The sequence below is a fragment of the Onthophagus taurus genome, chromosome 11 (genome assembly GCF_036711975.1).
Source record: "Onthophagus taurus isolate NC chromosome 11, IU_Otau_3.0, whole genome shotgun sequence".
NCBI classification, from domain to species: Eukaryota; Metazoa; Arthropoda; class Insecta; order Coleoptera; family Scarabaeidae; genus Onthophagus; species Onthophagus taurus.
In genome coordinates, this window is record NC_091976.1 from 27966167 (window position 1) to 27984251 (window position 18085).

The 18085-nt window shown below is 34.6% G+C and overlaps 1 protein-coding gene across 2 annotated transcripts in view; it reads right to left on the bottom strand.

Moving 5' to 3' along the window:
• LOC111423696 (echinoderm microtubule-associated protein-like 2) overlaps positions 1-18085 on the bottom strand; it is a 56746-nt gene that overhangs the window by 17042 nt on the left and 21619 nt on the right. Inside the window, exons 1-2 of one of the 2 annotated variants that reach the window (XM_071199870.1) lie at positions 7543-8356; positions 2187-2329 (exon numbers count right to left, since the gene is read on the bottom strand). In XM_071199870.1, the coding sequence (XP_071055971.1) occupies positions 2187-2313 (127 nt within the window). In that variant the 5' untranslated portion in view covers positions 2314-2329; positions 7543-8356. Of the gene's footprint in view, positions 1-2186; positions 2330-7542; positions 8357-13194; positions 13311-18085 lie in introns of those variants that run through there. The other variant, XM_071199872.1, reaches the window with a different exon arrangement.

An 18085-nucleotide genomic window follows, 5' to 3' on the forward strand; every position in this document is an offset into this window, starting at 1 on the left:
CATTAGAAGTAAATATTTCTCCGCAAATATGCGGGTTGGTTTGAAAGTGAGTTTTGAAAGAACCTATCGAGGTTGTGAAGGGAGAGCTATCAAACTCAAAATGCGATAGCCTGGCAGCCATGGGACATATGCAATACTATTGGAACTTGTAGGAAAAATCGTCACTTCTTACTTAACTACTCCTTGAACAGGATTTTTAAATCTGCATCCAACAGTTAAACCGGCATAACCGAAAAGAAACTTCAATCGGTACAATATTGGCTTAAAGTTTGTGCAAATGCCTATTTGAATACGACGTGATAAAAGATTTTTGTGTTTCTTGGGAAATCAAGTAAATGTTGTTGATGGCGTTTTGGCTTGACTGCGTTGCTATAGAAACGTGTAGCTGAGTGAAGAGGGGAAAGGTGTGGTTAAGTGTAAGAATTAAAGAGGAAATTTCCGTTCTCTTCATCTACCCAGACTCCTTCTTATTTCTGCAGTTTCTCTTTTCTGCTGTCAGTCTTATTCCAGTCTTAGTTAAATCTCTTTCTTAGCTGTACAATCTCTTTCCAATTTCTTTCTGCCGAGTTTGCATCTTATCTTTTCAATCGCTCTCTCTTTTTGCTTTCTTCCTTTCTAGTCTTACTCTTCTCTGTCTAATAGTAGTCCTTTTGTTGATTTTGCATTGCCTTTTATTTAGTCTCTATCTCTCTACCCAATCTTTTTTTTTCTTTTTCAACTCTTTCTTCAATCTCTTTCTTGCGATAGCAGTCTTTATTCAGTCTTTTTCTTCTATTACCAGTCTCTTTTCAGCGTTTTATAATCTCTTAAAATAAAGGAAATTGTTTTTAACAGCATCACACCATTACAAATTATAAGGTCAAGAAAAACTTTTGATGATTGTATATCAGAATCGACTCGCCACAAAACATAATCGAGTTAACCAATCAAATGCTCTATCACCATATTAAAGATAACGTCAAGTAGATAAATAGAAAACGAATAATAAACGAAGTCTAGGACGACCAAGGAAAAGATGGAGAGACAATTTGCGTACAGAATAGAGTGGAGAAAGAAGAAGAAGATGGACTTGCAGAAGCCAGTTAATACTCCCACTATAGAAGGCATGTTTAGATACTTATTTAACGATGGGTTGTGATTTAAACAGCTTTGTTGTGTTTCATTGGAGAGTAAAGAAGAGGCGAATTCGCTATGGTTCTGGCATTCTTAATCTTTTCTTGTGTTCCATCGAGTTAAGAATAACTCCTGAATGATAATAGATTAGATTTATTCAAGTTAATTTCGTAACTATATCCAAATTGTTAGATAATGTGAGGTTGGTTGCCTATAAGAACGTTTTCTTTAGTTCAAAAATATTCTTATTTCTAACATTCACACACGCATTTTATTACAAAATAAGTAATAAAACTTTCTAAACATTAATTTATTTTCTAAAAATAGTAGAAATTTCATTAATACCTCCATAAAAAACGTAAATAACCGTAAATCGTGGGATTAGAGTTAACTATTTATGGTTAATTAATACAAAGTTAGATGATCCAAGTGCAAATTTTATTAATTAACGTTAATGAAGATGCCCAATTAGTTGCGTTCGAAAGAAATGTTTAATCGACCGTTGAACTAAATAAATTGATACGTTTTGAGCGTGTCCACGCACTCGGTGAGTCAGTGTTTAAAGTCGTAGGCTTAAGCCAAGTTTCCTAAATTATCAATAAAACATTACGGTGGGTAGAGTGGAGCTTTTAGCATGAGAAAAAATTTTTTGTTCTCGTAAATCCTCCTACAACGTTTCCTTCTTATTGAAAAGAACCAAAAGCAATATCTAAAATTGTAATCTGATATTATCTAACATAAAATCCTGCTTTCTTAAAGATATTGTTATCTTTCTTTAAAAAAAAAATAATAAACACACGTAAGAAAACCCAGAAATATTGATGATGTAATCTTAAAACATCATAAACGAACTTGGACTTGGTTATACAACACCGTTTGTGAACAGAATTTGTTTAACTAAATGATTTGATCAGGAATAAAAATACATTTCTACAGAGTGTTTAAAAATAATTAACATTAACGATAAAGGAAAAAATTTTAGTTTAACACGCTACGTTTTAAACATTCTCTATATTAGCAATGTATAGATTCTAAGTAAATTTAAATAAATCTTGTTTTTTTTTATTACTTACTCCATCCATCGAAATATGACGTCGAATTTTCTAAAATCCCTGGCAAATTCCGTTTAGGTGATTTAAAATCGTCTGGTCTGGAGATAATAGGAACGTCTAATTCTAAAACTTTCTTAACTTCCACCATGTCGAATTACATCACACTAAAACCGCCGTATTTTAATTCTTGCCGCTATTTCTGTAATTTCGGTCTTTCTAATTAGGGTGACTTTCGCAATAACATGGTGTTTTAATTTCCTCTTTTATGACTAACACAAAACAAATAATCGAATTGGTGAAACTTGCTCGGTACGTTCTCTACAACAACGCAATTATTTACTTGACTAGGCAATAACGCCCATTTCTGTTGTATGCATTTACAATTGTATATAATAAGCTTCTAAAACTGCTTATTTCGCAAACACCAAACGGACGTTGTAAATGGAAATTGCAACGCGCCAAGAGAATTTTTTCCATTGTTAAATTCCTATTCAACCTATTTTTTTTGGTTTACATAATAACCGAGTTCTATTTGTTAAAGTTATGCGACAGTGAAAGTAAATCAAGAAAAAAAATTCGTTTTACTTTACTTTTAAGAACTTAAAAAAAATGAAAATAAATCTTAATTAGTATGTTTGTTGCATGACAGGATTCTTAAGTGGTTTAAATAGTGAGAGGCCGAGTTAATAAGCTAAATTATTTCGAATCTTGAATCATTTGAAGTCAATAAACAGTATCGTTTATACTCGTTATTATTTGTTTTCTTAAAAACGTTTTATTTATCAAAGTGAACTAAATATTTTCTCTTAATTGATTGAATTCTTGTTTTAACAACAGTCATTTTGTTTTCTTCATTGACCCAGAAACCCAACAACGTTCAACATTCCATTAATTTCAGGGCTCGAGGGAGCTTAAAGGTCACAAAATAACCCATAAATTTCGCGATGTAGTTCAGTTTTATCATGTTGAGAATCTAAAGTAGTCTTATTTGAAATTTTTTTCGCATTTACGTATAATAATCATTCAACATCATTAATAGCCTTGTAAAAATTCCATTTCACATCTTGAAGGAGACCCTACGCTTAAATATTATATAAAAAGAAAGGAAAATATTTTTGGATGACAAAAGATCTAACAAAATACTTCAAGTTGCTACTACCTGCAAAAAATATCGGAACCTCTTCAATTATTTCTGAGAATCAGCCTATATGTATCGAATTATGAAGAGATTTGCTTGAAAATAGCCATTTCTGCCTCAAGTTTACCTATGTATTTTTAAAGAATTGAGTCTTCCAAAGACTCGTTTAACGATGTTGCTGGTAAGTTTTGAAAGATGCTATCCAGGTTCTGATATTGAGAAAGCTGACAAACTTAAGATGCGATAACCTGGCAGAAATAGGATATAGTTGTAGGAAAAATATCGTTGTCAAGTCAAAACGGCATAAAAAGCAGTAAAAACAGACTCCTTCTTATTTGTGCAGTGTCTCCTCCTTCTCTGTTGTTAGTCTTAGTGAAATCTCTTTCTTAGCTATACAATCTTTTTCCAATTTCTCTAGGTCGAGTCTGCTTCTTATCTTCTCAATCTCTGTCTCTTTTTGCTTTTTGCACTAGTCTTACTTTTCTCTGTCTAGTGGTAGTCCCTTTGTTGATTTTGCGTTGCCTTTTCAGTCTCTATCTCTCTACCCACTCGTTTTCAACTCTTTGTTCAGTCTCTTTCTTGTGATACCAGTCTTTATTCAGTCTCTTTGCAGCATCTTATAATCTCATTCTGTCATTATACGTCTATTTCTTTTCTGCCCAATCTCATTTTTGTTTTTTTTTTCTCTTTCTAATCTCTGTGCGTTTTCTATTACTAGTCTCCTCCTTGTTTTTCCAGTCTCTCTTTAGTATCGTTATCACATCAAGAGAGGAAGGCGTTCTTTTGATGTAGTGTGTTTGGTATTTTTGAGTAACTGAGGTTCCAAGACTTCTCATGGTTCTCTTTATTTTATCAGTGGCAAAAAAAATCCTATCTTCTTCTATGTCACCTTCTTCACTAAGTTCCTTTATTGATTTTGCATTGCCTTCTCAGTCTCTATCTCTCTGCCCAGTCTCTTTTTTCTTTTTCAACTCTTTCTTCAGTCTCTTTCTTGTGATACCAGTCTCTTTCCAGCGTCTTATGATCTCATTCTGTCATTACATGTCTATTTCTTTTCTGCCCAATCTCATTTTTGTTTTTTTTTCTTTCTAATCTCTGTTCGTTTTCCATTACCAGTCTCCTCCGTGTTTGTCCAGTCTCTCTTCAGTCTCGTTTTTTAGTATCCCCCGGCAAAACCTACAGAAACTACCTATACACAGAAAAAAAGTAAAAGCTGCGAGAATCGTAAAAGATGACACAAAAAGAATAAGATTAAGAGTGATTAAAGAAAGTAGTGAGTGCAATAAATTCCTATCAACCTCAATAGAGTCGAATTCTACCTCCGCTAGATTGACATCTCATCAAGAGAGCCTTCCTCTTTTCTTCTGATGTAGTGTATTTGGTATTTTTGAGTAACTGAGGTTCCAAGACTTCCCATCTTTTATGGCACCTTCTTCACTAAGTTCCTTTGTTGATTTTGTATTACCTTTTCAGTCGCTATCTCTCTGTCCAGTCTATTTTTTCTTTTTCAATTCTTTGATCAGTCTCTTTCTTACGATACCAGTGTTTATATATTATTATTTATCCAGTCTTTATTCAGCCTCTTTCTTCTATTACCAGTCTTTTTCTAGCGTCTTATAATCTCGTTCTGTCATTACACGTCTATCTTCTTATTATGATTAAAGAAAGTAGTGAGTGCAGTAAATTTCTATCAACCTCAATAGAGTCGAATTCTATTGATCAAGAGAGGAAGGCATTTTTTTGATGTAGTGTATTTGGTATTTATGAGTAACTGAGGTTCCAAGACTTCTCATCTTCTATGTCACCTTCTTCACTAAGTTCCTTTGTTGATTTTGCATTGCCATTTCAGTCGCTATCTCTCTGCCCAGTCTCTTTTTTCTTTTTTAACTCTTTGTTCAGTCTCTTTCTTGTGATACCAGTCTTTATTCAGTCTCTTTCCACCATCTTATAATCTCATTCTGTCATTACGTCTATTTCCTTTCTGCCCAATCTCATTTCTGTTTTTTCTCTTTCTAGTCTCTGTTCATTTTCTATTACCAGTCTCCTCCTTGTTTTTCCAGTCTCTTTTAGTCTCGTTTAGTATCATTCCTCCCCCGGCAACACCTCATTCCTAAGGATTGTTGGAAGCAGGTGAAATTTATACACAGAAAAAAGTAAAAGCTGCGGTAATCGCAAAATATGATACAAAAAGAATAAGATTAAGAGTGATTAAAGAGAGTAGTGAGTGCAGTAAATTCCTCTCAACCTCAATAGAGTAGAATTCAACCTCCGCTAGATTGATATCTCATCAAGAGAGCCTTCCTCTCTTCTTCTGATGTAGTGTATTTTGTATTTTTGAGTAACTGAGGTTCCAAGATTTCTCATCTTTTATGTCAAATTCTTTACTAAGTTCCTTTGTTGATTTTGTATTGCCTTTTCAGTCTCTTTCTTGTGATACCAGTCTTTATTCAGCATCTTTCTTCTATTACCAGTCTCTTTCCAGCGTCTTATAATCTCGTTTTGTCATTACACGTCTATCTTCTTATTATGATTAAAGAAAGTAAGTAGTGAGTGCAGTAAATTCCTATCAACCTCAATAGAGTCGAATTCTATTCATCAAGAGAGGAATGCATTTTTTTGATGTAGTGTATTTGGTATTTTTGAGTAACTGAGGTTTCAAGACTTCTCGTGCTTTTCTTTATTTCATCCTTGGCAAAAAATGTCTATCTTCTTCTATGTCACCTTCCTGAGGAACTCACACTCTTTGAGAAGGAATTTTTGCTTAGAAAGTTGTTTTTTAAGAAAGCAAGAATCTCCTAATTTAAGGTACTTTGATGAACTCAGTGAATGCTCCATCGTGAAGTGAGGTTGGTAAAGATATTGTATCTTTGGCGTCTTCTTAGAGATTGGACTGAATAGTTTAATTATCTCAGTTGACCAAACTTAAGAAACCTATGAAACAAGATCTTTATCTACCTACCTTCCACGATGATTTATAAATGTACACCGAGATGGAATTGATAGTAGTACCTAATAGGTTATTAGTACTTTTTGTCACAAAGCATTTTGCAACCCAATATGGATTAATAACTCTCTCAGTCGTAAGCAAGGCTAGGTCCATAGCTAAGTCAAAGAGATCACACACAAATTAGAGAACAATGCAATACCCCGGACATCATCAAATGGATCCGGCAGAAATGGAAGAATGAAATGAACATGTATCAAGAATGGATTAATCGTGCTTGGCAAAATGTACAAGAAATGGCAAAACTTACACAAAAAGACTTTCAAAACGATGGAAAGACAGCTGGACATCAGTATCACAGAAGAAGCAGAACCAGGAATGGTAAAGCAAAAAAGCAAATGTACTTTTTTGAATCTGATAGTTTTAGCCCAGATATGTATAATCTTGTGCAATAAACAGCACACCCAGTCTTTTATGAAATCTATTATGGTCCTCTTCAGAGTTATGTTCTGAGTCAAATCTGTATTGTATAATATGTTTCTTGATAATGTGTTCTCTAAGCATCTAGTTTAATGCAGAATTAATAATATGATTCATTTTTGAATCAGATTTCTTGTACTAGATTACTTTTGTTTTCACACTTTAAAACAAAATTCAGAATTACAAAAAAAGATAAATTAGCTAATTTAATATATTCAATGATAACTAAGCCATGCCGTAGATTTATTGATCTTATTGTTATCGTATCTGAATCATTTTTTATTGTATAATTAATGAATTGATTATTATCAATTTACAATCATAATCGAAACACTTACAATTAATTTATTGTTCTTTTAATCGATACTTTTTTTTAATTTTTTAGTTGATAATCTTTTGAAAATCACGATTAATCGTTAAAAATGATCAAACACGCTCTAATTTTTACCCTTACTATATTGGAATCATTTTCTTGTTATTTTTAGGTAACCTTATTCAAAAATTAATAAAAACTTGAATGATTAAAACGTATCGATTCGGTTTAAGGTCGAAATAATCAATAAATTTCTGCCGGGATAATAAAATAAAATAATCCTTAAAACAAAGCCTATAACCATTAATTTAATTAACTTTTCCCCCATTCTTTTAAAGCGGTTGTTTACCTTTCCCTATTTTTTATTTTATTTAATCCCTAAATAAGATTAAACGGCCAACGTTATTTTATCCCTACCCCGGAAATCGAAAAGTCACCCTTTTTATTAACGGCCAAAATTACCGTTTCGTGTAAAGAAGAAAAAAAACACTTTCGGTCGCACCTTTCGAAAATTTCACTCGAATTTCAGCACGCAATTGAGTCGAACCAATTCTAATTGTAACTTAGCACGGAATCGGGTTGATTTCACACACATTTAACAGATTAATTGAGTTTTTGATGGGTTGGAATTTTTTTTTTTCACTTCCTCGTCCCGACGCAGATGCGAATTTACTAACCACCACTGGATTTCTGTTCCCAGTTCCCATGTGCTTCTCCGGTGGTTTCGAAATGCGTGCGCAACACCACAGACGTTAACTATTACATAGGTTCGAAATAGATCAATTGGAATAGATATGATGTTTCATAAATTATTTAATAAATAAGTTTCAGTAAATTAAGGTGCTAAAAATAACTTAAAAACACGAATGGTCAGCTTTAAATCTTTTTGATTTTTTCTTTTCTTCGTTCGGAATTCGTTCTTGTAGAGATTTTCGTTTTGGTTATTTTTGAGTTAATATTTCACCAATGAAACCCGTTTAAGGTTGCAAAAGCTTCTCACCTTGAGGGAGGAGACACCATAAAAATCAACAAAAAAGGCTAAACTTTTTCATTCTTCATTTCTAACCGATTCAATTTAGCTTCGTGGTAATCAAAGTCACCGAACTTAATCGACCATGGCAGAAAATCTTTCTTTTCGATATCATTTTATCATGAGTTCATTTTATTTCAATACCAAAATTCTTACAATTTAAATTGCAAATTTTCGTTTCGCATAATCAATCGTTACATAACCTGTTCCGTCTTTCCGCATGCAAGAGTAGGCGTGCAGGATGCCACACGTCCTTGAAGAATTCTTTTTTCGGCAAAAATAACCCACGCAATAAAAAAACTCAACAAGAAACAAGAAGTGTTTGGAGAAATGTATTTCCTCCTTGTACTAACAAGGCGTAACGAGACGGAAAGATGAAATGGAAAGATGCGTTTCCTTTGGATTGTTAGTTCCTTTGAAAAACGGGAGCGGTTAATGGACTGTAAAAAGATCGACTTAATATGATTTAACAAAAAAAAAATGTATAACAGTGAATCTGTTAAAGGCGAAGAAAATCGGATAAGATGAGAAGTGGAAATCCTTGGGCTTCTTTCGGTGTCGTTCTTCCACGTGTGTTCAAGACATAATTTCTGCTATATTTGGTGGTAAAGTGTCGGGTTTCGCAACGCGGCGACTTTTAATAAAATGAAAACGCGGCCAAGACCGCATAATATTCGGAAGAAATTAATCCACCGTTTCTTACACGTTCCTTAACGGTATACATGTGTTTCCTCACTGCTTTCAAATGCAAACTAACACACTTCCAACGTGCATTCCTCACATTCCACACAACCAAGGAAGAAAAATTGCTTGAAAACTCAAAAAAATTGACAAAAATTAATAAAAACTTGATATTTTAAAAGACAACCTAATAAATAAAAATTATTTTTGTGGTTGTAACATGTAAATTGAGGCGAACTTTGGAATGCGTTGTACGTAGACGATGTATCTGAATGTATTTGAATGCAAATTTATGTGTCATGGGAGTTTATTTATGCTGGTTGTATCAACGCATTATGCAAGGTTGAAGTGAATCGTCTGTAACATTTTCAAATAGTGTAACTGTTTAGTTTGTTTAAATAATATGTTATTTAATTAGGAATTGAGTTTACTTAACTGTTAAAGTTATATAATAATGATGTGTTATGATAATAATGTGTCATAATTATTGGAGAGAAAAAAAATCAAAGCCTAGCAAACTAGGAGTTATTTCCAATCATCAATTTTCAATACTGCTACTGCGCTTGTGGGTGTGATAGATGAAATCTTCAAAGCAATTGACGACAAGCAGGTTACTATCTTAACACTTTTGGATTTTTCTAAGGCTTTTGATAGAATACATCATGATACTCTAGTGGCTGCGCTTCATTATATAGGCTTATCTTTAGGTTCGATTCATTTAGTACAAAGTTATTTGTCTGGACGAAAGCTGTTGGTTAAACTTAATGGTGGTACATCCAATACCGCACATATATCTGATATCTACAATTGGGTTCGCTAATGTTTTGGATCACTGTATGCCATACTTTTATGCTGATGATACTCAACTGCTCTACTCTTTTAAACCGTGTGATATTGAAGACGCTGAAAGCAAAATTAATCATAACTTAGTTAAGGTCGAAGAACTTGCTGGCAAGCTTTGTCTACGGATTAATTCTAGTAAGTCATCGGTTATGATTTTTGGGGATAGAGCTTCATCTGAGTTTGTAAAAACTAACTTGCAATTGGTGATGGGTGGAAGTAGTCTTAGCTTTGGGGAAAATGTAAAAAATTTTGCTTTGATGGGCATGTTCGGTCCCTTCTACGAAGAGCTTACTCTACATTAAGGTTGCTTTACAACAATAGATACATTTTGAACCAGAACCTTAGAACGCATCTGTGTGATGTCTTGCTGTTGTCCATCTTCAATTACGGTGACGTAATATATCACTCCTGCCTTGCCAGCGTTCACACTGCTAAAATTCAAGCGTTACAAAACTCTTGTCTGCGATTTATATATGGTGTCCATAGAAGGGAGCCTATATCACATACACTGGCATGGGCTAGTTGGCTGAGCATGACACGCCGTAGGATTCTTCACTGCTTGTGTCTCTACCACAAAATTATCTTACACAAAAATCCGCCATACCTTTATGATAAAATTAGATTTCGCAGATATCCACGATACCTAACGATACCTCACCACCGCTTAGAAATTTTCAAACGCAGCTTTTTGTATGCCTAATTTATACAATTGGCTACCTGATTCCTTCAAGAGTCTTTCTTTGATTTCCTTTAAGGCAAAGGTTATGGCTTATTTAAGTGAGCGGCAAGTTGACTGATGACTGATGAGCACTCTTCTTCTTTGTTTATTTTGAAGTGATTTCATAGCCTGGGGGAGGATTGGGGGCGGGCAGAGATTGAGATATATATATGTAAGTACGCTTACATACTTACATTATTTTTTCTATTTGTACATATATCTTATCCGATTAATAAACATTATTATTCCTAATTTTCTTATGTTTTGGCAAAGAAATATGACTAATGGCAAATGAATTGTACAAGCGGTCACAATTTTTGGGTAAACCATCGCCAGAAAGGATGATAAACTCGCCATCTCAAGTAGAACAGAAGATTATGCTGGTCCAATTCGGCTGAGTACTGAGCCTCAAACCATACAAGGATGTAATCCTTGCTACTAGATTGACAATATATTTAGAAATTGACCACGAATCACCACGAACAAAATCTTTATCTATTTACCTACCACGATGATTTACAAATGCATAGCGAGATGGAATTGATAGTAGTACCTAATGGGTTATTAGTACTTTTTGTCACAAAGCATTTTGCAACCTAATATGGAATAATAACTATTTATCAATCGTAAGCACGGCCAAGTCCAAAGCTAAGTCAAAGAAATTATAGAAATTAGAGAACAATGCAATACCCCGGACATCATCAAATGAGTCCGGCAGAAATGGAGGAATGGAATGAACATGTATCAAGAATGGATTGGTCGTGCTTGGCAAAATGTACAAGAAATGGCAAAATTTACACAAAAAGACTTTCAAAGCGATAGAAAGACACCTGGACATCAGTATCACAGAAGAAGCAGAACTAGGAATGACAAAGTGTTATAACAAGTCATAAGGTATGTGGTTTTAAAGCGTCTTGACTCTGCACTCATTCTTTTTTGATTGGATTGAATTTAGTATTTGCATCTTTAGCAAGCTAAAAGTTGTTTTAAACTATTTGCAAAATGTGATTAAAGACTTTCCAATCATCAATTTTCTTATGTTTTGGCAAAAAAATGTGACTAATGACAAATAAATTGTATAAGCGGTCCTAATCAAGTCCATAAATTTGGTCGAGAAGCAGCGTAACAATTTTTGGGTAAATTATCTCCAGAAAGGATGATAAACCCACCACCTCAAGTGCAACAGAAGATTATGCTGGTCCAATTCGGCTAAGTACTAAGCATCAAACCATACAAGGATGTAACCCTTGCTGTTAGATTGACAATATATTCAGAAATTAACCACGGAAGAATTTTTATCGACATTCCGCAGATTTATATCATCAATAAGAGATTATCTCTCACTTTGTAGGATTGTAAATCAAGTTTGTTTTTCTTCTTGAGTTATTACACAGTCTTTGCTTGGCTCTTCCCATGTTATTCTCGCTTTTCTTATGGGTCGCTTTCTCTGCTCTCTGACTTCCATGTACATCATCCATGGTTTCCTCACCCGTTCCATTCGTTTTAGGCCAAACCAAAACAGCTCCTCAATCATCTTTTCGGCCAGCTACATGTTGAGCTCTTCTCGAATATGGTTGTTGAATCATGAATCATTTGGACTGCATTAACTTTACTGATGTCTCTTCTATTTGCGGTCCAGCTTTCATTGCCATACGTAAGTTGGAGCTCAATGACCTCTTTATAACTCCTTGTTTCGGCCTTCCGACTTACTTCATCCTTTCCAAACACACACCGATTCAAGACATAGTAACTCGTGGTAGCTTTGTCCACTCTGTTCCTGATCTCTTCAATAATGCTGCGTTTCAAGTCGTGAAATATTATTACATAAGAGTTAATTTGTTCCTGTTGGAGGTTTCTACCGCAAATTACAAAATTTTTAGCAGAAATGATATAAATGGTAAACACGCGGAAAAAAAGTAGAAGAAACAAGCCAAAACTACTGAATAAAAGCTGTATTGTGGAAACACATTTTTGACCACACAGTATGGTGTGTTAGCGCCAATAGGCAGTCATTTCAACATATTTCTCCAATGAGTAGTTCACAATACAAATCCAACTCCATTTTTGTGTGTTAATGATTCAGTTATGAGGTAACATTTATGCTGCCTGCTTTATTAGCATTTAACGAGACACAGCGTTGAGTTGAGTTGTTCTGGATTTAGGTCAATAAACGCTATGCAATCGTTGTATTGAGCAATAGATGAAAATTAGCTCAATGTTTATGTAAATAATGTATTAGAATCATTTACTACCTTGCAGTTCCAACTCAAATCTACAAGGTCAATATTACATTCTTTGGACACCCTAAATAATGCAAGTACATTACTGCGCATAAATTAAGAAATAAATGAAGAGACCATGCAGGCCAAATTGTAGGATTTGTAGGATTGAGTTTATTGAGTATTTGTTTGTCTAAACGTACTTATACCTCTAATGGTTATGCAGCTATACTTTTTGACTAATTTGACGCAGACGAAGAAGTGTTCAAAAACTCTACAAGAGTAAGATAATGTGTGAATTTAAGTCTGATCAGAAAGTGATAACTTAATTTCGCATTCATTTTGGAAGTAGGAGTACTAATTGCGGTCAAGTGAGAAGATAAGAAGAAGTAGATGTTATTTAGATCATACCACGTAGAAATGGTAGAAACAGGAAAAGACCATTAGAGAACGAAAGAGAAAGTGCTAACGTCGTCCTTGAAACCTAATTACAACAAGTACATGGGGGCCGTAGACAAAAGTGACATGGTACTTAGGTCGCGTCGGTGGAATGTAAGATATTCTTTGGGCTATAATAAAAGTTATTTCCCATATTGCCGATTTCATCGTACTCGTAACTTTATCTTCTACACAATTCGCATTTAAAAGATAAAAATAACTCACCATTTTCATTAGGATGGCCAACTGCATCGCGCATCCTGAATTCGTTGAAGGTAAACACTTTGAATGATTTTATTAAAACTTCAGTTCATAATCGGAGTTTTCATTATCTTGTAAATCTGAAAACAAAAAAAAGAATTAATTGGTAAACAATTATTATAACAATATTTAAGACTAACAATTTTAGTATAAAAAGAAGAAAATTTTTATTTTTATACATAGTACAAAGTTCTCACAAATACCACTCCGTGACCGTTTCTTTTATCCCACGGAACAAAGAAGAGAAGCTCGAGCATCCGTTCACAAGAAATTAAATAGTGTTTCTCATGGTTGAGGGTGCGGGTAAAGAAGATCTATTTTACCTCCACCTTTTTGTTGCCTGTTTTATATTTTTTTCTCCCTTACATCATTATTATGGAGAATATGAGATGTATAAAAAAAATCGGTATCAAAGAAAAAGTCTTTTTAACGCGGTGAAGAAACTGTTGCAATTCTTGAGCCAAACCTTGAGCCGAAACCGCAAACTGAAACAATGATCTTGACCAAAGGTGGCAGCGGCCAGAGGCGTACGGTGACCGCTGGGGTATTTCTTTTTCTTTCTTCTTCTTCGTCGATGTCGTGCTCAACAACCAAGTGACTCACTACTTGCCAATTCCATTTAAAGAACTTAAGATAAGGACAACTTGCGCACTAGAACCATATTCGATTGAGTCTACTTGACCTAAATATTATTCTTTTTTACTAGAATTGATTTAAAAACAATTTTAATTATTTTACGTATAAATGGAATAGATAAGTTATAGATCGTCGTAGATAACAAAAATTAGATTGATATATTGCTGTTTTATTTATAATTAATTAATCGCGGGTTTTACTTATCTTTAACATACAGGATTACACCAACAGAAATTTAATGAATGCATTATAAAAAATACTGAATAAAAAAGTTATTGAGGAAGCGTGAACATTTAATATTTCACGGTTAATACATAAACGTAATGAACGAACTTTTATGCAATAATTGCATAACAACATTGTAAACTTACCCACTTATTTAATTTATTACGAATTTTGTTTACGTTTACATTTAGACCTTTTTAACGGTTTTCACCCATTTCACTTTTTTGTGTGTGTGTTGAAAGTAAAAAAAGAGAGGAAGTCGTGTTTATACTCGACTGAACTACAGAGGCAGGTGTGTCGAGACTCAAATACCTGAACTTCCTTTCTTTAAAAAGCACAAAAAAATAACATCCAGACAGTTTGTTGGGGGTTCTCTTTGTTTTCTTCTCTTTAACGCGAAATTCTGCGCACAAAACTTGGGTGCAGCCGTTTTCCTAATAAGAATTGATAACCGCGCGATAAATTGGTTATAGTGCACTTTAATTTGTAATTTGTGGCGCGTTCTTGGAGCTAGTCACGAAATGATTTTTTTTTCTTTCCGGTTAATTCGAAATGAAATGGACGATTTTAAATGATTAATTTGGTTTGGATTAGAAATAAATGAAGGTGAAACAAGAAATTATTTAAAAAAAATCGTAAAAGAGAAATGAATTATGATAGGGTACTTAATTGTTATATAAATTGTCCATTCACCTTTCTTTATTATAATTATGATTGGATTCGTTTCTTTAATTTTCTGTATAATTATAATTTCGAAGGAAAATTGAAAGTAATAATTTATTTCAACTTTCAAATAAATTTACTATTTTAATAGTTTTTTTTAATTATATAAGAAATGTTTATTTTAAATTAATTTATTGATACAGAAAAAACTTTAATTATTTATACTTAAAATCAGCAATATTGATCTTTGTATCGATGTTGCTTGCAGCCGAGGGGCTACAATTAAGATAGTCAAAGATAAACATTTTAGAGGATGACAAACAAATAGAGAGTACATTAAACGTATTACATTGTTGATAAGGAGGTAGATAAGATTGTAAATTTTGTTAAATTACTCGAACCTTGTCAATGTGCTTAAAAAAGTCACTAGACTGCAAAGGAAATTATTTCAGTATTAGCGGTTGAATGAAAGTAGTTGTTGCAGAAGATATTTTTCCAAATTATAAAAGTTCACGAGTTGTTCACGAGATAATGTTAGGAAATACAGTCTTAGAAGAATAATCAAGAAGATATTAACTATTAATGATGAAATAAGAAACCTATTCTTATCTAACATAACAACTCTTGACAAGATGGAAGATTGTTCTGCAATAGATAAAGACTGCAATGCAATGTTTGTGCATTAACAGGATTGAAATAGTCATAGCATTCAATTTATCATTGCCGAAACATTTAGACATGCAACGTTGCAGGAAATACAGAGCAAGAAAAACTAGCACTATCACTAGAACCATTTGGGTTTATTGTTTATTATTCCTGCTGGACTGAGTGGCAGAGTTTTAGGGCAAATGTCTAGTTCCTTTCTTTGGCGACGCAAAACCTCGTTGCAAAATCAACAAGTTTGATCCTCAGCTTGTCCAATGTGGAAGAGGTGGTATTTTAGTGGCGCATGGTCGGTCAGGAAGCTTGAGAGCGACCTTAGATCCCTTTGTTATGGCATAAAACCTCTTTTGTTTTGTTTTGCGACCAAGTTGTCATACTCTTCGCCTGTCCATGACTTGGAAGTTCTTTCCAGCATAAGGCTACCTTAACATTTGAGTTTAGCCGTGGGTCTTTCAAGACGGCTTAACCCGAAACTTTCTAGTTCTAGGTCTAGTGTTATATTACAGTACATTACATAGACTACACTCATGCTCCTAATAAATCAAAACTTGTTTTAGAATCGGATTTCATGTGAATTGCGTTTTGGGTTCGCTTTTTTTTGCATATGAGTTGGGTTGTTTGGAGATGTTTGCTCGTTTTAAGTATGGACTGGGTTGGTTTAGCCATTAAATTGTGCTTTGGGATTGGATCGGGTACCTTAGGAATTGAGTTAGCTTACTTTGAGTATAAGTTAGGATACTTTGGAATCATAGTGACTTACTTTTAGACTAGCCTTGAGTATAAATTGCAGTCTGGGTTTACATGCTTTGAGTTTCGGTGGCATTGTTTCGTCTTTGAGAAATGATTATTCAATCATTCTTTGCGATTAAATTATTAGATTGGATTGTTTAAGGATATCTCTTATTTTCTGAAATTTAACTGGAGTTGTGGATTACGCGATGTGTTAGCTTGCTTAGATGTGAGATAAGTGGGGATGACGTTGAGATAGACTTGGATGTGTGCTGGTGGTTTGGTGCATTATTATATGTATAAACAGCTACGCGATATACCGATGTCTAGTCCTTTACAAGCATTTCTTATTTATCTAGGTTTATGCAGTCAGTAGTCTTTTGCAAGAAGTATTTAGTGTTCTATATGCAGAATCTAGTTATCTATAACCAACAATTAGCCTTTTGAAACGGTTATTTAATTTTCTGCAAGCAATGTTCAGTCTCCTATTAACAGTATTTCGTATTCTGCCGTAAGAATCTGGTCGCCTGCGATCAGCATTTTTTTAAGCAAATAATGTCCTTTTTCAAACACTATCTGTTCTCCTGTAAGCTATATTTATGCCTTGCTCGGTGAAAGGTCATTCAGATCCTTTGAGGTGATAAACTGCGACCCAAAAATCGAGAATCTGATACGGTTAACAGTAGGGCAGTGGCATAAAACATGCTCAACCGTCTCTGCTTCCTCCGCACATAGTCGGCTAAACCCAACAAGTTGAGGTGCTTTTAATCGGCAGTGCCCAGTAAAGACACCCATTAGAACTTTTATGCTGCTACGAGTAAGTCCTAAAATGTTCCCGGGTTTGACAGTGGTGATGTTAATAAACACCTCAGCATGTCTCATTCCAGGAGAACTGGTCCACAGTAGGCAAAATTCTCGTCAATCCACAGTCCAATCCTATATTTGGCCATCGCAAATGATACACCAACTGTTGGTTCCGGTCCCACAAACGCTTTACAGCTGCCCTCTCGTGTTAGCTCATCTGTCGCTTCTTGCCAGCAACTCCAGAGTGACCCAGGACCCAGATCAGAGAAACTCTGTTATCACAACTCAGTATGTTTAATGTTCTCTTATAATGATTAACAAGAGCCGACACAGTTTTCACGGCTTGCAGCGTTTGGAGAGCGGTTTGACTGTCTGAGAAAATTCGTACTGTCATGATCTTCACCCCTCTCTCAAGAAGGATTTTAGCACCCATGTCAATAGCAAATACTTCCGCCTGGAATACAATACAGTACCTACCCAGGCTGTAGGCTTGCTTAATTCGAGGTGTTTGGCAGTATACTCCTGCTCCGACCCCTTCCAGCGTTTTTGATCCATCTGTGAACATGCAAATATCTGCCTGAATCAGAGAATTTTCATTTTCGATCCAGGACTGTCGCTCAGGTAGCACAATCTGATATCGACCATTAAGCATTGATAGTGATCCCGCCAAATCTGACAGCATTGATAGCACAGTATCAGTGCTTATAATGTCCTCCGCAGTCCATTCGTAGGACATGTCGGAACAGTTTTGAACATGTTGCTTTAATCTGTAAATGGCTGTTTTGGCTATTTTATCTATATGCAAATGCAGAGGAGATAGGCCAAGCAGAACCTCCATTGCTAGAGTTGGCGTTGTGCTTATCGCACCAGAGATTGCCAATCCAGATACCCGTTGAATTCGTGAAAGTTTACTGATAATTGAAGTCTGTCGGACTTTCCTATACCAGGTTGCTGCTTCGTATGTGATCATAGGTCTAACCACAGTCACATAAAGCCAAGTACAGTCTTTCAGGGGTAAGACCCCAATTTCTTCCACAAAGATTACGACAAGTCCACAAGGATAGTCTAGATTTGTGTAAAATTTCCTGTAAATGTTCATTCCATGACAAGGTTTTGTTTAGGATTACTCCTAGAT